The sequence below is a fragment of the Pinus tabuliformis genome, chromosome 6 (genome assembly GCF_031772625.1).
Source record: "Pinus tabuliformis cultivar Carrire ecotype Pingquan chromosome 6, CPIR1, whole genome shotgun sequence".
Lineage (NCBI taxonomy): Eukaryota > Viridiplantae > Streptophyta > Pinopsida > Pinales > Pinaceae > Pinus > Pinus tabuliformis.
Window position 1 is genome coordinate 748,126,779 of NC_142292.1, and position 25,809 is coordinate 748,152,587.

The 25,809-nt window shown below is 37.5% G+C and overlaps 1 protein-coding gene across 13 annotated transcripts in view; it reads right to left on the reverse strand.

Annotated features, from left to right (window-relative positions):
- Positions 1–25,809, reverse strand: part of LOC149260897 (uncharacterized) — a 291,502-nt gene that overhangs the window by 170,666 nt on the left and 95,027 nt on the right. For all 13 annotated transcript variants that reach the window (XR_016258345.1, XR_016258344.1, XM_089421314.1 and 10 more), the window contains 2 exons: positions 10,652–10,740; positions 10,122–10,224 (listed from right to left, as the gene is read on the reverse strand). Coding sequence is in view for 11 of the 13 variants with exons in the window: in XM_089421314.1 (XP_089277440.1) it covers positions 10,122–10,224; positions 10,652–10,740 (192 nt within the window). In the remaining 2 variants the exon portion in view is untranslated. The remainder of the gene's footprint in view (positions 1–10,121; positions 10,225–10,651; positions 10,741–25,809) is intronic.

Here is a 25,809-nt window from a genome sequence, read left to right on the forward strand (position 1 = left end):
AAGTACCCTTGGTACCTATTCGACTTCTTACTTTCACAAAATGTCCCCCTAGGTGCAACATGTCTCTCGGCATCTTCGAGAATTTCCCTAAGCCATGCGGGTCTCCTTTTTTAGGAGGAGGGCTCATGAGGGGATGGATCAATGAGATACGTTGGTCCTTCAACATCGAGCACCGACTCATCTTGCGGTTCTCCCTGCTTTCCTGAATCTACTTCTTTGTCCTTCCTTGGAATAGGAAGGTTACTAATCTTCCCAAGGGCAACATCCTCATCGAAGGTGACATCATGACTTATCTCAACTTCTCTTTGACCAAGCACAAAGATTCTATATGCCTTAGAAGTCTGATTGTAGCCCACAAATGTTCCTTTCTTCCCAGAAGCATCCAATTTGATTCTTTTTCTTTCAGCACATGAAAATATACGGGGCTGCCAAAAATTCTAAAGTGAGAAACCTTAAAATAAAGGTTCGGGTCAGCGCCACTTCTTGTAAATCCCAGCTTCATTAGATAGTTGTCGATCCTCTCATACCGAGCTCAGGGAGCTTGCTTCAACCCATTGAGGGCTTTCTTCAACCTGCATACATGTGTCTAACGATCTTGAACTTCGAACCCCTCGGGTTGTTCTACATAGACTTCTTCCTTAATTGAACCATGTAAGCAGTCTTGACATCCATCTGATGTAGATTCCATCCTTGCGAGGCAGCAAGGGCTATAATTGATCGGATGTTGGTACATCGAGTAACAAGTGCAATACATAATTGTAGTCCACACCTTCCTTTTGAGAGAAGCCTCGAGCAACAAATCTAGCCTTGAATTTTTCAACACTTCCATCAGCTCCATGCTTGACCTTGTAAAGCCATTTTGAGGTGACAACAGATTTGTCCTTGGGTCTAGGGACCACAACCCAAACATCAATCTTCATAATTGACAAATACTCTTTGTTCATAGCATCCTTCCAAACTTGGCGCTTTACAACTTCGTCGAATGTGCAAGGCTCAGATTGAACAATGGTGCTCATTGCAATTAAGTACCCTTGGTACCCATTCGGCTTCTTACTTTCACGAAATGTCCCCCTAGGTGCAACATGTCTCTCGACATCTTCAAGAATTTCCCTAAGCCATGAGGGTCTCCTTTTTTAGGAGGAGGGCTCATGAGGGGGTGGATCAATAGGATCCATTGGTCCTTCAACATCGAGCACCGACTCATCTTGCGGTTCTCCCTGCTTTCCCGAATCTACTTCTTTGTCCTTCCTTGGAATAGGAAGGTTACTAATCTTCCCAAGGGCACCATCCTCATCGAAGGTGACATCATGACTTATATCCACTTCTCTTTGACCAGTGACATAGATTCCATATGCCTTAGAAGTCTCATTGTAGCCCACAAATGTTCCTTTCTTCCCATAAGCATCCAATTTGCTTCTTTTTCTTTCGGCACATGAAAATATACGGGGCTACCAAAAATTATAAAGTGAGAAACATCAGGTTTCTTACCGCTGAAAAACTTCTTCGGGAGTTTTGGTGTCCAAAGCTTGATGAGGGCATCTATTTTGAACACACACAAGAGTGTTTGCAGCGTCAGCCCAGAAGAACTTCGGAAGGCTTTGATCATAAAGCATGGCACGAGTGGCTTCTACGATAGAACAATTCTTCCTTTAAGCAACACCATTTTGCTCGAGAGTATATGCAGTAGTAGTCTCCTTCTTAATGCCAACTTTTCTACAATAGCTATTGAACTCATTTGATTCATATTTGGTTCCATTATCGGTCCTCAATATTTTGATCTTCTTCCCTGTTTGATTTTCGACCAATGCTTTGAAAGAACAGAACCATGAGAATACTTTGTCCTTCTTCAAGAAATATATCCAAGTCTTGCGAGACAAATCATCCATAAAGATAACATAATATAAACATCCTCCCAAAGATTTCATGGGCATCATACCAAATAGATCAGAATGAACCAATTGCACTATGTCAGTTGTTTTTCTATCACTTGAGGGGAATGGTCCCTTTGTATGCTTTCCTTCAGCACACCCCTGACAAACACCTTCATGTTCTACTTTAAATTTGAGCATACCTGCCACCATCTTCCTCACATCGGGTAGAGCCTTACAATGTAGATGGACAAACCTATGGTGCCATAATTCAGATTGAAGTGATGTATCGCAAGACATAGCTCCCACTGGACTTCCTCCAACTTGATAAAGGCTATCAACCCTTAATCCAAGTGTAAATACACCTTTAAAATTTTTATTCCACACACGTACCTTTCCATCGATGAATGCTAAATTGAATCCTTCATCCTCCATCGTCGAGATAAATTCCAAGTTCTTCTTTAGATCAGCTACATATAATACTTCTTGTAGATTAATGGTGTTACCTTGATTCAATTGAAGAGTAACACTCCCAACTCCCTTCACAGGATAGGTGTCATTGTCTCCAAGGATAATTTCCAAATTTGTATCATTTTCAATCATATTTGAAAGAGCTTCCTTATACCCAGTGAAGTGCTTTGAGGCACCACTATCAATTGACCAATTTCCCAAAGTGTCCGGAGGAGAGGTAGTAGAGAGGGAAAATATAATATAAAATTATTTTTTCTTGTTATCAACAACATTAGATTCATCATACCTGGTGTGTCTTGATCTCTTGGGAGGGCGACCATTTCCTTGACGAGGAGCGAAAGCATTCCTTTTTCCTCTATTGTTGAATCTGCCATTCCTTTGATTGTTGTTGCCCCTGAAATTGTTGTTGTTATGGTTATCATCATCATGAGGTGTATCCCTTCTATTAGGAGACTCCCTAGCATAGTGATAAAACGTGTTGCAAATGAAGCATCTTCCCTTCCTTCCATTTTTAAAACCCAACCTTCCTTGGACCTTGACATTACTTCTTTAAGCCCGCATTGTTCTTCTTTTTAGCATGAACGGAGAATACAATAGGATCATTCCTATGTGAAGGCATATCTAGTTCCATCACCCTTTTTTCTTCTTGAGAACATCTAGTCAACAATTCTTCAAAACCAGGAATCCTGTCGTTGTTAAGAACAGTAGTGTTGAACACGTGTCATTCATGAGGGAGTCCTCCAAGGCCAATGAGAGTAAGCTCCCTATAAGAAATAGCTTCTCCAATCGAAAGAAGATCATTTTTTATCTCAGTAATCCTAATGAAGTAGGATTGAATGTCTTCACCTCTTACCTTCTTTATATCCTTCAACTTGTTTTTGAGAATGAGAATTTGGTTTGCATTGCTAGCTTTGAACATGCCAACCAGCCTGTGATATATCTCCTTTGATGTGTTCAAATCGAAGACATAAGCAACTAAATGCTTATGAATAGAATCCCTAATTATCTTCTTTGCTTTGACTTCAACCTTCGTGTACTTTGTCTTAGTAGCAATCGGTCCATTGGAGGAGATTATGAAATCTTTCCCTACACATACTCCATAACATCTTGCTCTTCTAAAGTCAAATCAAGAGACATCTTCCATGCATGATAATCAGACTTATCATGAAGCTTGTCCTCAGACTTAAAGTAGGACGTGGAGGCCATTGAATCTTGTCCTTGATCAAAGGATTTCAATAATTGCTCCTCTTAGTGATTTCTCTTTTCACTCTTGCTTAAGCTTTGTCTTCACCTCACCTCTGATACCATGTTAATTTTAGATAACAATGGTATGTTCTATGCTTAAGAGCAATTTACTTCAATTTTCTTATTAGCCCAATATCAGTTTCTAGATAAGCAATCACAAGCCAAGACAAGAGGACACAAGATATGCCACTAGCCAAGGACAAACCCCAATGTGGAGAAACCCTTTGATCAATTCTTCTTATTATTCTTCAAAAGTTCAGCAGAGAGAGAGTACAATATGCAATATTCACTTACCCAATCAAAGTGAATTTTGTCCAATCAAACAGCAGCCACAGAAATCCCTAACTAGAAATTTAATGTTGGTCAACAGGCCAGATTTTGACCTCAAAAACAGCTCGGTCAAACTCAGTAAACTCGGCTTCCAATTGCAAATCAAATCAGCCCAAAACCAGTTTGAAAATATTTAGTCAAACGTGGTCAACAAAAGTTTAAAACAATCAAACCCTTTTGCAATCAGCGTTGGTCAAACAGTACGGTCAGCGTCAATTTCTATGCCCATAAATGCGACCTGCCCAAACAGAGATATCCCTCACAAAAACACAATCAAACAAGTCAATGTTGTTGGTCAACACTGGTCAAAACACTTCCTGCAACTTCGGTCAATGCAAGAACAAAAAAGAATTGTCCTTCTTCGCAGGTGTGGTGAGATGCCTCAAAAATCCGCACCCAATCATGAAAGGAGAGAGACATATGTGAGTGAAGTGAAGTGTCTAAACGAGGAGGAGGCTCCTTCTATTTATATGCAACGTTGTGGGCCTGAGGGTCTAAATTAGATGGCTGGCCGACCTTGACAATTTGTCCATAATAGAAATAAATTCAATGTTGGTCAAAACCCTTCCTGCAACTTCGGTCAACGTTGTTCAACACAGGAACAAAAAAGCAATGTCCTTCTTCGCACGTGTGGAGAGTTGCCTCATAAATCTGTACCCAATCATGAAATGAGAGAGGGATATGTGAGTAAAGTGAAGTGTCTAAACGAGGAGGCTCCTTCTATTTATATGCAACGTTGTGGGCTTGAGGGTCTAAATTAGATGGTTGGCCGACCTTGACAATTTGTCCATAATAGAAATAAATCATAATTCCATTTGTACATGTCAAAATGAGATGATCTTCAAATCAATCCTACACCTCTCAAAAAGTGGAATCCAATAAAAATATCAGCTGCCTCATATGAGTTGTCCAAGGTGAAGTTTGGCCCTAGTTGCCAAATTTATCAGAAGGACATTGGCTTGATCCATTATTTTTACGAATTGGAGGTGTGGCATCAACCAGGAGATATTTTCCTATGACAAGGCAAGTATGGAGTTGAGATCCTGAGAAGTTTTGAGATGGAAGATTGTAGGTGAATGTCTAGACTAATGAACACCATCTTAAAGAAGTTGGGTGCTTCTGAGGGTTAGTTGGTGGATCCCACATTATATAGGAAGTTGATCGGGCCATTGATGTATCTGGTAAACACTAGGTCGGATATCTATTTTGTTGTGAATACACTAGGCCAATTCAAGGTGGAGCCGAGACAAGTTCATTGGGTGGCAGTGAAGCATGTGTTGAGAAACCCGTGAGGTAAAGTGGTCTTTGACCTGAGATATGTTAGAGTTGATGGAGTAAGTTGCATGGGTACACAAATTTTAATTGGGCAGGGAGTGTTATGGACAGAAAATCCACATTTGGAGGTTGTTTCAGCTTGTGATCAGCCATGATCTCGTGGTGTAGCAGGAAGCAACAACCAATGGCACTTAGCTCAACCAAGGCAGAGTACATGGCAACAAGTCTAGCATGTTGTGAAGTTATATGGATTTGCAAGATGCTCACAAGGTTAAGTTGGGGCCCACAGTGATTCATTGTGATAATCAAAGTTGCATTAAGCTCTTTAAAAATCTTGTGTTTCTTGACAAGTCCAAACATATAGAGATTAGATATCACTTAATCAGAGACAACACCCAGAGAGGTGTTGTGAGATTGCAATATATTTCCATAGAGGATCAAGTAGCAAATATTCTCACCTAGCCTTTAGTGAAAGGGAAGTTCATATCTTATAGTGGCAAGCTGGCAATGGTGAAGAATCCCTTCCTTGCTAGGAGGGAATGTTAAAGTTCTTGGTGGCTTTGAAATGTCTTCTTCATGAGCTTGGTGTCTTAACATGTAGCAGATGGTTCATGCCTCCTTAAGCGTTTGCTTGGTAGAATAAGTGATTTTTGACTTCTTTCCTAGGTCTAAATGAGGAAAAGTACAATAATTAAAGTCAATTAATTAGTGTGACTATTAAGCCAAAGTACTAAGATAAACAATTAAATTATTTAAGTGACTTAGATATGATCTCAAACATTAATCTCAAATGAAGTGAGATCTAATCTTGGCGGTCAATCACTTAGGTGATTAGGGTAAGGGATTTGGTTTAATGAAGTTAAAAAAGAATCCAAAGTGAGAGGTGAAGAAACAATACAGCTACATAGCATTGACACGTGTTTTTCTCAAGAGGAAGCAATTTTCTCAAGAGCGAGAGGCTTAGCTAGACTAAAGAGAAGAGAGGAGAAGTGTAGGGAAATGTCGGGAGTAATTCTTGGACGCTGATTTCAGGGTATCGAGAAGCCAAGTAGTTGAAGTGCAAAGGTTGTCGACTTGTGCAGAGGACGATTTATCCAGTGCGCCAATTTCCTTGAGTGTGCAAGGGTTGTACAAGGAGGTAAAGAGAAAGTCAATTTGTCAGTGTCAAGGGTCGAGTTTCTATAAAGTCAAATTCTTCAAGAAGTCAATTTTTTGTCGGGCGATTTTCCTAGTGGGGTCGAGTTACAAGTTCCAGTTGTGCATTTTTTCTGTGTATTTTCTCTATGGGTCTAGGCCTAGATTTTCTTGAAAATTTTAATGAAGGAAAATTGCTATGGGTGTATACTGACCATTGCGATGTGATTGATCTCTCTACTTTCAATATTTCGCTGCAATTTTTTTTCCAAAGTCTTATACTAGTAATTTTCTTTACCAACAATTAAGAATTTTATTTCAAGTAATAAAATGATTTTCTAGGAATAGAATTGTTGAGGTATAAATAAATATGGGTTAGTATTGGAAACATAACAATGAAGTAGTCCAAGATCTTGGATTACTCCTACCTACAAAACCAAAAAAACTAGTGGGGTTCTTCCCTAATTGTTCTCTTCCACATAACTATGTAGTTCCTCAATTTCAAAGGATGTTAGTCTTATGATAATTTTACTCATCAACAATAAGAATTAGAATTAAAATTACGATGCTCAATACACAGAAAGAATAAAAAATAGATCAAGAGCCAATCCACCAATCCACAAGAAATTATACAAGGGTTTACAATGCAAATTATGTCTCAAACGAACAACAACATTACAAAGAGGAGAGACTAGCCTTCTATAGAAAAAATTATAACAACTAGCTAATAGTTAGTTTGACTCTTCCTCAATAAAATATTTATTAATCATCCCCATGTTGAAGAGTTAGCAACTTAGTCCTAAAATATTAAAATATAAATTTTAGTTCACCCACTAGATGGCTGACCGGGACAAATTTCCACAAGTTAACTCAAGATTCCCTTGCTCGTGGTCCATTGCTTAACTAATTGGTCCACCCGGTCTCCAATGGCTAGTTGACTTCACCAACGGTTATGTTTTACTTGACTTTTCCCTTTAGTAAATCAACTTAGCCACATGGAAGTTGGATCTCCAACGCCCTTGACTTTTAGACAATTCCAACACCCAGGTATGCTGAAGCTGACCTAGATCTACAATGGGTATCTCTTGGAATCTTCATATCTTGCCCAAAATTTGCCACATCATCACCTGCTTGCCACACCATCATTTTCTGTTGGAGCTTTATCACCTGTAGAACAATTTTGAGATATTACACGTCGGACTCTATCAAGATTTTCCCCTGTTAAGACTCCTAGAAACCTTTCCTGCCACATCATCATTCCCAAGTGGGTGATCTCTAACACCCTAAAGGATTTGCAAAATATGAAACATGGGTTTTGTTCCTTTCATTGATACTAGCAGTTTTGACATCATGCATGTCACAAACAACACAATGTTGTCCCTATCCTGCCACCTGAAAACTTGTTTTGACATGTTGACCAAATTTGACCAAGTTGTAACTAGCCATTGCCATCACTGATTGGAAAAATTTGATGTGGCATGGATTCCTTTCTTCAAGCTACACATTCTGAGACCGAGTTGACTTTTTGAACACAAACAGTCCAAGACCACCTTTGTATTTGCAACCATTAACACCCTTGAGAATCATGAATGTTGTCAAAAGAGACTGCTATGCTTTGAGAGTTGTCACCTATAGACTCGATCAGATTCTAACCATGTGGAATGACATAGGTGCACCTTGATGCCAGTTGGACAGACCAGTGAAACATGAATCTCCGATTACTCGCGATTAATCACGAGTCAAACTCTGCTCTTCCATCAAACGATCCGATTCAACTTTGGGCGAGTCAAACTCGCGTCGACTCACTGATTAATTGCAATTTAGGCAACTGAGGTGATTTTCAGCCCTCAACTTGGCGAGCATGGGTTTTAAATTTTAGGGTTCTCGCATTTTTCGTTGTGTGGTTTAGTTAGGTTACGTTGGTCTGTAACTGACTTCTCACAGCTCAGGCCCGCATCTGATACACCGAGAGGTAATAGAGGCATGGTTTCAGTTTTAGTTTACTCCGCGTAATAGAGTTGCAGTGTAATAGAGGCGTAGTGTGCAGTGTGCTCTAGTGTAGCTTAAGCGTGTGCTTTGGCAGAGATTTCAGTAGCAAACCATTATCGTATCATTTCAATAGCAATCAAGAGATTTCAGTACCTGCTTTTTTACTGATTATTATGCAGTATTTTATAAACTTTTAGAAGCAAATGCTTCTGGTTCTATGTAGTCATTGGTTAGGAGTTAGGACTTAGTACTTTGGATCATGTTTGGACTCGTAACATATACGAGATACTTATTCATTCATGATATTTTGGACATCTATTGATATTATGCATTGTTTGATCATGGCTTTATTGAATATCAATGAAAAATAATTTTTTTTTTTCAATATGTGTATATCTATTTATTGAATTCACCGATTTTTTCCCGATTTTTCCTCAATCCGATTAAAACTCTTCGCTCTTTTGCCTCGCCGATTTATTGTCGATTCCGAGTCTGGTAACATTGGGACAGACCCATATACAGCTGATCACCCCTACAAAATGCAAACTCCCATAAAACCATGAGTCCTCAAGAGAATCCATCAAGATCCATCCAGTCCAGTTACGGACGAGAGTGCTTAGGTGAAGCTTTCATAGGACAAGACATGGTCCGACCAAACAACTGAAATGCCTACTCAAACAGACAAGACACAAGTTTAGGATGCCTAATACAAGGCCTCACATGGTTTTTACATGGCTTTTGACTTGTGACCTTGGGCTGACAAAGGTGGTGAATGCTGCATGAAAAATGTATGTACCCCTACTGAGAAGAGGGGTCACAGGAACAAAAAAGTCGAAACAATAAAATTATGCAAATGCACCCAAATAATAAATAATTAAAATAGTACCAGCAGCAAAGCACACATTTCTTGTCTTCAAAGAATATTTAACCGAGAATATAGGATCTCTTCCCAACAAATGCTCTTGTGACTCATTCCTCCAGTTGGTTAAAAGATTAAAAACAGTACACTTGCAAACTGCAATATTACTAAATTAAAATAGAAATGACACTCATGAACTCATCTACGCCTTGAATATCTTTTGTAAGACTGATTTAAGAAGGGAAACTTTTATCTTGCTATTATACAATTGACTGTTTCAACTTAACACTACAGAATTGCTGACTTACAGACCATATACACTGCAACATAAGAATTATGACAGGCATGGAACAAAAGAGAAGTGCTGACAAATTAAAATTTCAATTAAGCATCTTTATTTCCAAGTAAAATTGCACAGGCAAACCCAATGGATGCTTCCCCATATTCTTGTAATTCAAACCAGGCATATGCTGGCACAGAACTGACCAAATGCCCAGCAACATTGCAACAAGCAGTTGAGCTAAACCCTTGATCTTTTTCAATTAAACCTCTAGCAATGACAGAATATCCTAAGTAAATAAAAATGTTTAAGGTAATTTTCTATGAAGCCATTTGAGAAAAGCTTAGGAATTCCATTCACATTAAATACATACCCCTAAGAATTACATTCATATTTACTTTATGTACTCTGGTTCTCACAAGTTCATTAATGTTCAAGGTTTCTTCAACCCTTTTACTTACAAAACTCGTAACCTCAATTGCATGTAACACCTGAAGTTTGAACATGGGAGCATGTCTAAATCAAAATTTCCTCATATTACTATGTTTCCCTCTATAGTGTAGCAAACTCGCCAGTTACTGACTGAAAAAGTTAAGAAAGTGAGGATTGGGAATGCATAAGTTATCAACATATTCAAACATTGGCTAAAGAATGCAATACACAAACTTACAAGGAACTTCAAAAGTCTCAACGCACTTGAATAGCAACCACGCCTGGTTTGATCATCTACTCCTTGAGGTAAATTGCCATGCTCAAACACAGCCAACACGTATCTGCAGAAGAACCCAGAAAAAATAAAAAATAAAAATCTTGATTTGAGCAGGAGACTAATAAACATGCACAAGAAAATCTACTCTCCAAGAAGTTCAAGTTGGTTGTTCTTGCTCAATGCACCAAATTTTACACAAACAGTTATAGCAGAATCTGACTTTTGAATGTCAATGGCAACTTCAGATATATCTTTAGAAGTAAAATATCACTGGCCACTACACATATCAGGAACATCATTATGTAAAGTAATGCATCCTGACTGGCTAAAGCTACTTCCAATCTCATCTAGAAAGTGGTTCCTGCTATCCTTGCAGGTGGCTCAAACCACCCACAGTTCCTCCATTTGAACATCACAAAGGAAAAGTTAAAAGAGTTTTGACAAGAGATGTATTTCTATCATATTAAACCAGAACAAGCGGAGAAACTTACGGCACCCCGTAGTTTAAAAAGCATTTACGGAACTGATGTGTATGTTCATCTACCGACCGGTTAACAGGATTCACAATTCCGTCTACTATCTGCAAAAAGACACATTCCCACTTTGGTCAATTGACATGAAAAGGTACATACAGATTTAGCACATATTTCTACTGAAATCATCATTAAGAAGCATATTTAACTGTTCACCTCGGAAAAAGCAACCCATACATATTAACCTTAATTGCAAAAAGGAGTTTTCATCGCCATGTTTTCTTAAAAGAACTGTCAAATTTCTTCTACAAGAAAGGACTGATTCCTTAAATAAAAGAAATTAAAAGAATATCCATGAATGAGCAGCATATATCAATGGAACTGGGACATACTGCAAATACTAGTAGTAAGTTAGTAACATAGTAACATGGTGACATTTGAACATTTCAATGGTTCGGTATATGTTTCTTTATCTTCAACTTGGACTGAAACGACTGGAAACTTCGATACTACTTCTTGCAGTTGTTCTAACTTTTCATTTAGTGATTTCTTGTCACTTTTAAGCTTCTTTATTTGCGCAAGCAAGGCTTGGTTATGATTCCTTAGACGTGAAAGTTCGTAATTTTCTGAATCATTGAATTTGTCCTTAGTATTTTTCTCCTTATCTTTTAAATTTTTTATTTGCTCTAATATTTTTTTATTAAGGGTTTTTAGGCACAAATTTTATCTTTCTTTTTCTAATAGACTCTCCTTTAATTCCTTATCAGAACTTTCCTTTTCTTCTTTTAGTCTTCGTTTCTTAAACTTGGACTCTCTTATCTGTGAAAGTAATTTCTCATTGTGGTCCCTTAGACACCAAATTTTTCCGTTGTTTTCTATTGATTTTTCATGAAACCAATCTTTGATATCTTTATATTTCTTCTTTGATGCTTCGTTCTTTTGTTGAAGTTTTGCAATTTCTTCCTTTAATTGTTTTATTTGCATCTACTCATTGTCTTGATGTTCTTCTATACTAAATAATCTTCCACACCTTGGACAACGTAAATTGCATTTTTTTTAATATATGTATATCCAACTTCGTTTAGACAACTTGAACATTTAGTCCAAATAGTAATTGTTGTGTGGGACTCATCTTGACTTACTTCCTTCATTATTTTTGAATTAGGCTTCATTTTTCTTGACTTGATAACCTTCCTTGGTAAATTAATTTAATTTAATTTTTTTCTAATTTTTATAATATATATATATATATTCTCAACAATTGTTTTTTCTTAAACTCTCTTCCTTTCCTTTTTACTTTATTTTTTTTAATAAACTTTCTTTCTATATATATTTATAATCCTTTTCTTTCTTTTTGAAAAGTTACAACCCTAGTGAAACGTGGCTATTCACCTCTTTGGGGTATAATATAAAATATATGTCCACTTATGTGTTTTTGACTCAGTTAATTTTCTCCACGTAAAAAGTTAAACTTACCATTCACATAAAGGGATTTTGTATTCCTTTTGTTCTCCTTTTACCTTGAAAATACCATGGGCAATTACTATGGGTTGCTAAAACCACGCGCTTGTAAACCACTTAATGAAGAATCAAGATAATCTTATCTACTCTTTAACTTTCTCCACGTAAAAAGTTAAACTTACCATTCACATAAAGGGATTTTGTATTCCTTTTGTTCTTCTTTTACCTTAAAAATACCATGGGCAATTACTATGGGTTGCTAAAACTACGAGCTTGTAAACCACTTAATGAAGAATCAAGATAATCTTATTTACTCTTCCTTATCTTCTGTATAGGTTTAAAGATATTTGGAAAGATTCCCTTGGGACATACTGCAAATACTAGTAGTAAGTTAGTAACATAAGGACTAGTCAATGGCCAAAGGCCTTTTTATTAGTGTATATATATATATATATATATATACTCTTTTCTTTTATAACCTTTTTTCCAAATCCTTTTTTATAATCTTTTGTTATTTTTTTATTTTTATTTTTTAATGTGGCCAAGGGCCTGACCGAAAATGGAGAAACTCCAACTCGTGTAGCAAAACGCTTTAGTTGCAACAAGTTGATGGGCAAAGGTCAGGATTTACCTGCTATGGAGAAACTCCAAGTTGTGTAGTGAAACGCTTAGTTGCGGCAAGTTGAGGGCCAAAGGTCAAGATTTGCCAATGTGGCTCTGATACCAATGTAACGAACAAAGTTCGTATATGCAGCAGTAATCTTTAAAATACTTCAAAGATGTAAATTTCCATTGTAAGACATGTAACTGTATATTGAATATTGTATAAGAATTGATATGAGATTATTACAGATGAGAATGACGTACTGCTTATATACCCTAGGCAAGTGCCCTTTCATGAATGGTCATGTCTCTAAGACATGCCTCTTCACTACTAACTAACTAACCATTAGTTAATTAATTATTATTATTTATTATTATATTTATATTTTTTGTTTTTATACGAATTATATTCATAACAGTTTGCAAGTGTTCCCTCTATTGGATGTGGGGCTGCAACAACAGCGTCTAATGTTGAGGGCAAAATAAATTTAGAAAGACAACAGGCTCAAGAAAGCAAATATCCCTTGTGGAAGTATGTCACATGAGATCAAGGGTCAGGCAGCAAGTTGAAGGGAGGAGGCAATGTTGCTTGGAAATGCAACTATTGCAACAACAATTCCAAGAGCACTTATTTATGTGTGAAAGCTCATTTGTTGGGCTTACCAGGTTGTGGATTTGGAGCATGTGAAAATGTGTCTTTAGCTAAGAGGAAAGAAATGGAAAAAGAGGCCAATGTTGGTATGGCAAGGGTGGTTGCATCATCTAAAAAAGCAAGAATAGTAGTAGCACTTGGTCCAATGGACAAAAATTTTCAGAAAGAGAGGCGGGAAGAACTCGATATCACCATTGCATTATTTTTCTATCTGAACTTCATATCTTTTAATATTGCAAGCTCACCTTTATTTCTTGCGATGTGTCGAGCTCCAACTTTAGGAGCTCCATCAAGGTATGTGCCCCCTGGGTCAGAGAAGCTCAAAACCACATTGTTGACTAAGGCAAAGAAAGAGGTGGACAAAATGCTTGAGCCTATTAAATCGGCATGGCCAACATCTGGGTTAGTATTGTTTTTTATGGATGGGTCGATCCATCACGCCACCCACTCATCAACTTCATGGTGTCTTCCTTGAATGGACCAGTTTTCTTGAAATCAGTGGACGCACTTGGACAATACAAGGATGCACAATATATTAGTGAGTTGTTCATTGAAGTTATTGAAGATGTAGGTGTTGATTCTTGTGTGCAAATCTTTATAGACAATGCACGTATTTGCAAAGTTATTGGCATGATTGTGGAAGCTAAATATCCACAGGTATTTTGAACACCTTGCATTGTCCATTCCTTGAATTTAGCACTTAAAACTATTGCTTCTGATGTGCCTTGGATTGGAAGTGTTATTGAGGATGCATGACATATCCGCAACTTTGTAGAAAATCATATAAATTCCCTTACAATCTACAAGGAGTAAACCCATATATCGATGTTAAAGATTGTTGATACATGGTTTGCCTCGTCATCCATCATGTTGAAGAGGTCGAGGGAGGTCAAGACCACTCTTGGGGCCATGGTTACTTCAGAGTTTTGGTCTTTTTGGAGGAAGACAGATCAACTAGCCTCTAAAAGAGTGAAGGACACAGTGTTAGATGATACTTGGTGGGAGAGGGTAGATCTAATTATTCAGATCATGGACCCTATCATTTCTTTTCTTCGATTTGCAGATACAGACTAACCCATCCTAGGAGAGGTTTATGAAGGATGGGATTCCATGATTGAGTCTGTGAGGACCATTATTTTACAGAGTGAATGCCCTAAGTATAAAACATCATCAGAGGCCTTCTTCACCACTATACAGGATATTCTTCTCAGTGGTTGGGACAAAATTTGCACACCTTTGCATTGTTTGGCTCACTCATTGAACCCAAAATACTACAACCATGAGTCGTTGAATGGTGGACCTTCTTGCAGATTCCCTCCTCACATGGATGGTGAAATTTCACGGGGGAGGAAAGATGCATTGGGGCAGATATTTCAAGATAGAGCATCCCTTGATGAGGTGGAGGATGCCTTTGCAAAGTGTTTCCCCTAGCACTGCACGATTTGCAAGCTATGATGTGACTAGATACAGGGGCATAAGAGGCCCTATTCTTGGAGGGAAACTCAAGGGGCAACAAGCCCTCCTCTAAAACAGTTAGCCATGAGGCTCCTCTCTCAAGTGACTTCATCCTATTGTTGCAAGAGGAAATGGAGCACATAGGGGAATTTGTATAGTGTCAAAAAGAGCAGGCTTGATTAGTCCACGGAAGAGAAATTGGTGTATGTGCACGCCAACCTTTGTCTTATTTATAGGCAGAGGGATGAGTGGTTGAAGGGAACGACAAAGATGTGTGATGTATTTCCTAATGATATGGGTTTGGACAATAGTGTTGAGTTGGCATTGGCCAACTTGGATCTAAGAAACTGGATTAGTCCTCCCCCCGCATGTCCCAAATCCCACAAATCAAACACAGTTCTCTAGGACACATGTCTGATCTGCGACTCTAGCATGCCCTGGCATGTGGGATTCATCGGCACACGAATCTGATTCAATGGCCATCAGCCCTGATTACCCAACGCGTGTCCCTCTTAAAAGTGTGTTGCGCGGTCTTTAAAGCCTGATTTGGGCCCATTTCTCACTCATTCTTAATGGTCTCTCTTATTGTGGGCGCGTGGGAATGACTAGCAAAGGGTTTGGGAGCATTTTGGAGGTGATTCAAGCAACAGGTAAGTGCATTTTGCTTCTATTTTATTTTGCATTTTTGTTACAGCAATTTCCATGTCCATTTTTCTTTATTTTTTTACAACATTCATGGATCAATCAAGGGCAACAGGGAGGGGGAAAAGGAAGGGGAAGAATGCCCCCATTGGTTATGTCCATCATGTTCCAATTTCACCATGGTCTGCAAGTGGTCCCTCTATTGGAAATGGCGCTGCAACACTTCCCTCAAATGTTGAGGGAAGAATAAATTTAGAAAGACGATAGGCAAAAGAAAGCAAATATCCCTTGTGGAAGTATGTCACAAGAGATCAAGGAACAGGCAGCAAGTGGAAGGGAGGAGGCAATGTTGCTTGGAAATGCAACTATTGCAACAATCATTTCAAGAGCACTTATTTCTGTGTAAAAGCTTATTTGTTGGGCTTACCAGATTGTGGAATTGGAGCATGTGCAAATTGTTAAAGATAGTGTAACTAGGTTCGGTCTTCATAAATGTAATTTTGATCTGTGTACTTGTAAAAGAAAAGAAATATTATTTTTGTAAATTATAAAATGAGCTTCTTGCTCATTACATAGGTCCAACACATGTTGAAGTGCTATAGGAAAGTCAAAGAGTTAAAGAAAATGTTAAAGAGCTCTTCTTGAGCACATATGTGATGTAAATGAGTCAACCTAATGTCTAGATCAACCCTCCAAGACAAGCACAATCCTCTTGAAGAAGGCAGCAAGCAAAACGACGAAGAACACAATCATGTCGGCCTGCAAATCAATTAAATAAGCAAAAAGTCATGTTGGCTTGCAAATGGAGACACATGGGTTCACTTTGACATGTCAACTAATTATGGAGGACAAACAACTATAAATACCCCACTAGGGTTACCACAGGAAACACAAAAAACTCGAACTTCTTTGCAACTTCAGATGAGAACACAGGTACAAAACTTCAGATGGGTATAGGATCTCGAACATCTTTGCGATCTCAGTGATAATGACAACAACTACAGGTTCTCCTCCTTTGCACAAATCTCAATGCAAGGTAATTACAGTCTCCATAAATCATAGTCTCCTCCTCGGTACTGATCTCGATGAAGGATGAAATCACAGTCATAGTTTTGGTAATGAAGGTGAACTCGGATCCCACTATAGCACATACATTCTCAGCATTCTAGACAGTCACAATCTCGACATGATGGTGACTTCACAGTTATACATTCTCGGCATTCTAGACACAGTCAAGATCTCAGTGAGGTAGCAATCATGGTCTTGTTCTTAATGAAGACAAGGTCATGATCAAGTCCTCGGTGCAGCTCACATCCAAGTAGAAAGACCTCGTTGACATGATGATGAAGCAGGCAATGGTGAAACTAAGGACTTCTGTGGTACTATGAGGATGATCTCGATGAAGCAGTGATGACGATGATGATATCAACAGTAAGAAGGGGATTGGTGTCTTGGTCTTGGAGTGACCTAGTAGGTCAAGGGTCATGGTCTTGGTATTCGTCAATTGGAATCTCTATATGAAGAATTTTGTGTGGGTTTACCTCTCCAAGAGGGAGAGGTTTTGGCCCTGGCAGAAAGCCAACATCTTGTGTTCTTGTCTCTTTTATTTTTGGTCATTGTTTGATAAAGTAAGAAATGCACATACTAATGATATCAAGAAGAAGATTGTGCTAATAAGCAAAAGTTAAAATACCTCACAAATAGTTATCATCCTAAGAAGAATCGCATTAACTCTAATTGCCCTAGATTCTTCAACATGGTTTCAGAGCTAAGGTGTTGAAGTCAAAAGAAGGGCAGCAAAGAGACACTCAAGGATCAAGTTTCAAGAAAAACATTCAAGGATCAAGTCTCAAGAAGCAATCTACAGCAACAAGAGATTTTGTTTCCGAAGTCATCTTCAAAAGACCACCAATATCCTCATCAAGTTGTCTACAAAAGCAGGGTAGCTCAAAGGACCTCAAAATAGAAGATTACATCATCTTGAGAAGGTTGAAATCCTAGAAGCAGTCCTGATCTTCAAAAGAACGCAGAGCATTTTGAAGGCAATGAGGCATGGTCATCTTCAAGAAAGAATCATCTCCTTGCCCTATAAGAAGATCATCAGAGGAAGCAACAAATCATCCTCATCAAAAAAAGCAACCTTTTTTATTGAGGAAAGGCTCTCTCATTTGAAAGAAGGTCATCCAAGAAGAATTCCTAATACATCTTCTTCAACCATCATCAAAGTGATCAAGTGGAAGAGTTCATCTTCACTTGTCAAGTAAGTATCTTTCATTCTATAATCAAGTTTGGTCAAATGACTCTGTGTTTGCAAGGAGATCTATAAATCGGTTGGGTCATCAAGATTCCTTGCATAAGAAAGGAGGATAGATATAGTCCTCGGAAGAGAAGTCATTGATATCTATGGAAAATTCTATGAAGGTCAAGCATTGTTTGAATGCATGGAAAAGGATCAAAGGACTCATAGGATTCTTATGAAATCAGTCAAAGGTACTCTCATCCAACGTAGCAAGAGAGGAGACATAAAAGAGATATATAAAATGCTAGAAGATCTACTCTTTGAAATGCAGTGAAGAAATTCATACCACTTAGACCTGATTGAAGGTATCAAAGGATGAAGGAATATTTTCATAAGATCTCAATTGGGAAACCTAGGAGAGATGATAAGAAAATGATCATCCTTGATACACTAACTGATGAGCAAGGTAACAAGTGTCCTTGGGACAAGAAAGTTACCTCATTTAACAACTTCTGTATCTATGCAAGATGGAAAAAGGACAAGTTGAAGGCAAAGTGTTAAAGGCTAAAGGACAAACATTTGCAGGAAAAGGAAGTTTGGTCCTCAAACAAAGACAAAACAGTGCTATGGAAAGATTATGGAAACAAAGCTCATATCACTAAAAAGATGGAGATAGCTGAAAAGGACCAAGGAAAGAGGGAGTAACAGATCTCTACTATGTTTGAGATGGTCTCCTTCACAAAAGGGTGTCATCATAAGCTCCTAAATCTTTTATGGATATGACCATGATAAATAATAAGATGCATTACTGCATCATGGAAGCATTGGAAGAAAGAGCTCGTGACATCACCATGGGAATCATGAAGGACAAAAGGAACAAGATCCATGGCAGTCAAACATGAAGGATATAGCTCTTGGCAACCTTATTGAACATTGAAGGAAAGAAAGATGTCATCCAGGGCAAAGCTCATCATACATCAAGACAAAAAGGAAACATCTGCCAAATGGGGAAATGCAAGATCCTCAAGGTTCTCTGATGGAATCCTCATCAAAGGGTTCAATAATCTAGAGAGGAAGCAAGTGTTTCATCAAGAACTCCAACTTATGGAATTCATGGGATGATGGTGTGATGACATGAGAAATGAAGCAAATCAAGGGGTTGAAGATATTTTCAATCAAGGAAGTTGTTGGAAGAAGCCTAGATGACCTAAAGGTAAAATGATGTATGTATGCTTGTATTTAATATTATAAATTCATGTTGTATGGTTGCAGGTAACATGGATCATTACTTCTATCTTGAGAAGCATGATCAAGAGAAAAAGGATCTCCTCCTCTCAACGTATGCAGAAGGGCATAAGTCACACTAGATGAAATCAACATACTATGTCCTCATATGACGTATGAGGTCATTGACTACAATTAAGAAACTCTTATTGAAAGCTCCTGGAAATGTAATGTGTGAGGAAGGAAGAGATCGAGAGATATGCAACCATGGTGAAGGTAAACAACATCCAAAGACCAAGAAGATTTGACTAGGAATTTTCCCGGAAAGATATGAAGACTTTGATGAAAGTCTGAAAAAGATGGAGACCCTTGGAAATGGATATCTTTGGGAGATGCGTCAACATGTATGCAGGATGTTGATACCTACAACAAGATGTCATGATGAAGAGCCATCTAGTAAGGTACAATTTGATTTTTATGTTTTGGTTTCTTGAATAATATCTGGATGAGTTCATACAGGGCTACTAGCAAAAGAGTTGTAAGTACAAGTACAACTAGCATTCATGTGGGGGATGGAAATTCTTGAAAGAAACATGATGAGGAAGTAGTCATATGACGAAGGTTCCAAATATGTATCAAGAAGGCCACTTTCCATGAATAAAGGAATGACATGACGAACCAACAAGGAAAGTGATGGATGGCTAATGCCCTACAAAGAAGAAGCTCAACTGAATTTCACGACACTAAGGAAAGAAGTTGATCAAGCAGCTGAAGGACCCAAAAAGAATAAGTTGTTGATGAAAAGGAGAGTCCCCAGTTAAGAGGGAGCTCTAACAAGTCCCTAATTGAGAGGGACCTTGGGCAAGTTCCTGGTCAGAGGGAACTTAGGTACATTCTTTTACAGGAATGGACATATCTTCCCTAGTTGAGAGGAAGAGATATAGACAACATTCTTGTCTTCACTAATTCTTTCACAGCAAGGCCAACAAATGAGCTTTCACACAGAAATAAGTCCTCTTGAAATTATTCTTCGATACCTTACCGATTCTTTATCCCATTTCATAGATCTCTTATTCACACCTTGAGCAATGGTAACAGAGGGAACTTGGGTACATTCCTTTACAAGAATGGGCATATCTTCCCTAGTTGAGAGGAAGAGATATACACAATATTCTTGTCTTCACTGATTCTTTCACAGCAAGGCCAACAGATGAGCTTTCAAACAGAAATAAGTGCCCTTGAAAGTATCTTCCAGGCCTTACCAATTCTTTATCCCATTTCATAGACCTCTTATTCACACCTTGGGCAATGGTAATTGAATATCCCTTTAGGTGATTTATGAAAGCCTCTCTTGTGATCAAATACCACTAAAAAGTAGGAGAAAGGTTGTTGAAGTAGTAGCAACCTTTTCCCTTGTGCCATAAGGTTCGGCTCTTCCTAATGGAGCTTTACACTAGAATTGCTAGATTTTCCAATAGCATGCCCATTATGTAATTAAAAGAAACAATGAATAATGCGTACTTGACATATGCCCATAGGAATACTCATGGGAACATATAAAGGAGTATCATTGTATTTGAGGTGCATTGAAGTGTATTTTCTTGTAGAAGCATGGCTTGTGGAGTGATTCCTTGCATAAGCAATATTAGATGGTGTTATCCTACCCCAAGGGTTCTTCTCTCAATATTATTGGAATTATTCAAGGTGAATGCTTTGGAACCTTTGGTGTTTATGGTTTAAGTTTGAAGATTTACAATAGATTCTCTCTTATATATTTGAAGTTCCACTACATTTTCAAGGGAGACACAATGTTATGAATATGAGCATCTATCCACCCCCATTCTTGTAATCTCCAATTCATCATTCAATAAAATATTTATATAATGTCAGAGGATATTAGCTTGAGCGGTTTGGTGAACAAATTCTTTCCCCAATTGCAGCACGTTGTAACTAGTGTTACCAAAACTGGATCGAAACTGGTGGAACTAGTCGGTTTGACCAGTTTGGGGACTAAACCAGTTCGATTTGAGGTTCAAAACCAAAAATGATCGGTTTGGTGCCAAATCAGCATTTTTCAACCAACTGATTCCTTATAAGTTGATTAAAGATGCTCGAAAAGCATTTTTTTAAGATAAAACAGGAATTATTGAATGGGGCAACCTAGACCTCAAAACAGGAATTTTTGAGTGGGGCAGCCTAGCACTCAAGCCTATGGCCCTAGTATTGTTATACAATTTATGGTAATGTTTAATTTCATCCTTTTACTTCAATTTTAACATTACCATGAAATGACTTAGGATGTTTGAGAGTGGTTCCGACCTCATTGGATTTCATATGGAGAAAGTAGAAATTTAGATCTCACTCAAAATCCATCAAGCTTAACAGTCTTTCAACATTTCAGGATTGGGGGGTTGCAATGTTTCCATCGGATTTGGTCATGTACGAGAGTATGAAACTAGTATTTAATCATTAGCACCAAGCCCTCTATCTACCTTGATGTTAGTGGCATTGGTTGTCGAACTCCTCTATCACGACCCTACTAAAAATGTACCCATCACTCAAACAAAATCTTGACTCAACATGCTACATTTTTTCTATCTTATTCTAATGCTTAGAGGGTGATATTGACGATCAAAATCTGAATACAGGCAATGATTTTGATGAAGGCAGGCATTTGTTGTAGCATGAATTTTTTGGGATCCTAAAAACCATCTAGAGCATGTTTGTTGATGTATTTTCGGCTCATAAACAAATTGCACTCAAAGCTATTTTGTTTGTGCACCCTTACATGCTATATAAATGAGAACTTTTGTTTATTTGTGCATAAATGATTTGGATTCATATGGATGCACATGAATATATATGTTCTTTAAAATTTGAATATTTTATGTGTTTTTGGTCCACCGGTTTTCTGATCCAATTTTTTACTAGTTCCAACCAATTCTCAGTTCAAGGGGTTTTTTACTTCAGTCACAAGTTCAACGCTGATAACATTGGTTGTAACTTGCCCATTTGTGGTGTTTATGAAATAGTTGTATCAAGTGCAATAGTGTTAATCGATTTATCAAAGTTATCAATTCTCCAGAAGTTATCATTCCAATTATATATATATATATATATATATATATATATATATATATACGTGCCCATTTGCAGCACTTATCGAAGATGGTTCATTGGTGAACTATGGAATGGACTAGTTGGTCGATCCATCATTCAACATCCACTATCTAGAAGTGTTACTCAAATTTGGCACATGATCACATACTTTTATTTCTTAGGGGCATATTTTTATTTTGAAAGGGAAGATTTTTTTCAAGCCTCATGGCAAGAACTAAACATAAAATAGGTCTGTTTGCTCAAGTACAAAAAGACAACAATCTTACAACAAATATACGATAAAAGGAGAACTAAAAACATAAGCAAGAAACCAAACCACAAAGAGGCAACTAAATCTAAATTTAAACTATTAATGAGAGAGGGACCATAGAAACTACAATAAACAAATAATACAAATAATAAAAATGCCCATTCTACTATTGCATAAGGCAAAAAAAGCACATCAAATAGTCAACCTATTACCTCCCAAACTTGCACTTTAAATGTTAAAGTCTTGTAACAAGCAACACCATAGAGGAAATTACGAAGACTACCCAATGTAACCACACCAATGCTTCCTCCCACCTTAGACCAAATCTTTTCCGAGATAAGAGGGAAACCATAGAAAAGGTTGTTTTATGGTATTTCTTTGAGATAATATCGGTCAAAGAATAGACCAATGTCAACCTAATTGGGCTATGGAGTCAGGGTCAACAAACAAAATGGTTCAAACATAATGAAAGGAGACATAGTCAACTTGTTAATAGCATCCTCCACCTAACCACATGGATTTCCTTTCATATGCAACAACTCAAAGGAGGGCCCTTCCAAAACAGAACTTCTCAATGAATACAAACCAGCAATACATAACATGAAACCATGAACAATCATAGACACGAACAACCCTTCAATGTACACAAAAGCCAGCAACAATATCTATCTACTAAACAATGCTAACAACATAGCAACAAGATGTTGAAAAATGAAGTAGCTATGGTCAGCATTGTTCATTGAAAACATGGAGAAGATATGAATTGTTGGCATCTACAAGTCGGCCCATCTAAGCTCCACAAGTAAGCTCCAAGATGTCATCATGTCGGCCCTACTAGGGCTAATTAGCCCTCACATGACTCCTATTTATAAAACTTCGTTGGCATTCATTTTGTACACCTTCAACAAAACAAAATTCGGTCTAAAATTACAAAATAAATTCAGCCTTCCGTTATATGGATATTCACACCTACGAAGAAGATAAAAGAGGGCTCTTTTTTACTGCGGTTTGGATCCCCATCAAAGGTTCATTGACTTCAATGACTTGGGGCAAATTTTGGGATCATTTTAATCTCTATTCTATTAATTCTTTTGAGGTCGAAGCTATAGAGAAGCTCACTCCTTTATGTGACATACTTCTGAAGATTGACAGACTTTTGTGGTAACTTCAGTGAGGATTTCAGCCTACTATCACTATTGCTTCAAGCCTAAGTTTTGGCCTCCTTGCAGACCATATTCATTGGACAGAAATAGAATCTCTCTCCTCTTAATGAGCAGACTTTGATTGGGCAATTCATTATTGACTATGTTGGTTTTGTTGCAACATATTGATGTACTATTGATGGACAAAATCTATCTCTCATAAGGAAAGAATTTTTGGGTTTTCCCAGTGTGGGCTTTGCCCTGGTTGTAAGCCTAATCATGGTGTCTCTTGTCTCTTATTGTCTTTTGTTCATTGTCTACTGCGATATCTATTTACTGCTCTTGTTGAAGAAATAATGGTTTAAGTTTTTCATGTATAGCGGCGTGTTGACTAGAGTATAAAGGAACACTTTATATTAACAGAATTAGTTATCAATTATGAAAAACTACTCTAGTCATTGCAACACTAGAATTTCAACACAAGAAGCGTTACAGCTCAACCTAATCCCTTCTTATTGGAGTATAATTTCCCTTCTTATTGGAGTATAATTTCCCTTCTCCAAAGATCATTACATCAATTTTGCAAGAGTAGCTTCAACCATTAAATACAACCATGGAAATACAAAAAGAAGAATGTCAAACTTACTTGAAATGGCCCTGACTTCTTTGCTTCAGCTCAACTAAGCCGTTTGGATTTTCTTCACAGTTCTTTAACACTCATTTAGCATATGAACCTCTCTATATTTATAGGCTTCTACCCTAGGAAAACACTAAGTAGGGTGTTGCTTCATAACGGTCATTTAATGCTTGAAAAGTCTACATAATGAAAAGTTGAAGCTTCTAACAAGGGCACGCCTTCCAAGACTCCCCAATACCCTAGCACACCTCTTCTCTCCTCAACATAGACAATGTGATCTCTATTTATTGATCTTTTTGAAGAAATAATGGTTGAAGTTTTTCATATGTAGTTGCTTGTTGAATAAAGTATAAAGAAGGAACAATTTATATCAACAGAACTAGTTATCAATTGTGAAAAACTACTCTAATCATTGCAACACAAGAAGCATTACAACTCAACCTTATCCCTTCTTACTGGAGTATAATTTCCCTTCTCCAAAGATCATATCAATTTTGCAAGAGTAGTTTCATCCATTAAATACAACGAGGGAAATACAAAAAGAAGATTGTAAAACTAGCTTGAAATGCCCTTTACTTCTTTGCTTCAACTCAACTAAACCCTTTGGATTTTCCTCACAGTTCTTTAACACTCATTTAGCAAATGAACATCTCTATACTTATAGGCTTCTACTCTAGGAAAACACTAATTAGAGTGTTGCTTCACGATGATCATTTAATTCATGAAAAGTTCACATAATGAAAAGTTGAAGCTTCTAACAAAGGTGCACCTTCCAAGACTCTCTGATACCCTAGCACACCTCTTCTCTCCTCAACACAAACACTCCACTTTAAATGACATTTATCTCCTGTAAAATGAATCTTATGTGTCTATTTTGTAGTTGGGTTAAGGTTGAGCTATTCAACAATTAATGTCATCCTTTAAGTTAGATTTTCCTTAAATTCAGGAACCCTCTCATTAACGCAACCTCATCAACAATAAATCCAATGCTCCAATTTATAATTTCAAGAGTACTTGGCATCCTTTATGCTTAAGTGTTTCTCCATGAGGGTCATTTATCAACCCTTCTTTTCAAACTGAAATTGAAGAAATTTTTGTCTAAACCAAAGGTGTTTACGATCTTCCTAGCAAGGTTGTTCTCCTTCAAGAACTCCACTTCATCAAATTTTGCACATGGAAAGGCCAAGTAGCAAAAAAAGTTATTGCATGTTTCACTAGAAAATGTCATCAACCTCATCAACGATAAATGAAATGCTCCAATATATAACTTGTGCTCCTTCATGCCTAGACATTCCTCTATAAGGATTATTTATCAACCATTTCTTGTTTCCAATATGCAATCGAAGCAAGTCTTAAGGTGTTTTAAGATCTTCCCAACAAGGGTGTTCTCCTTGAAGCTCTGCATTTTCCCTAATTTGCACAACAAAAATCTAAGTGTTAACACAAGCTATGGCATGTTTCAATACAAAATCTATGCAACCAAGGTTCTCAAGTGCAACAACATGTGGTAGTGCATGTATAACAATGCCACATTTGAAATCAAGCATGAAAGGGAGTATGCATTAGACATATACGAATAAAATATATTGTATTATATAGATTCATTATTATATGCATACAATTACACCAATATAACAAATCATACTATAGCCAATTATCGATTAAAAATTGATAAAGTATATCCCCTAATGGGGGTGAGCCCGAGAGCACTCAAAGGACAGGGAGAATAACTCCCATCCCACGCAGCACGG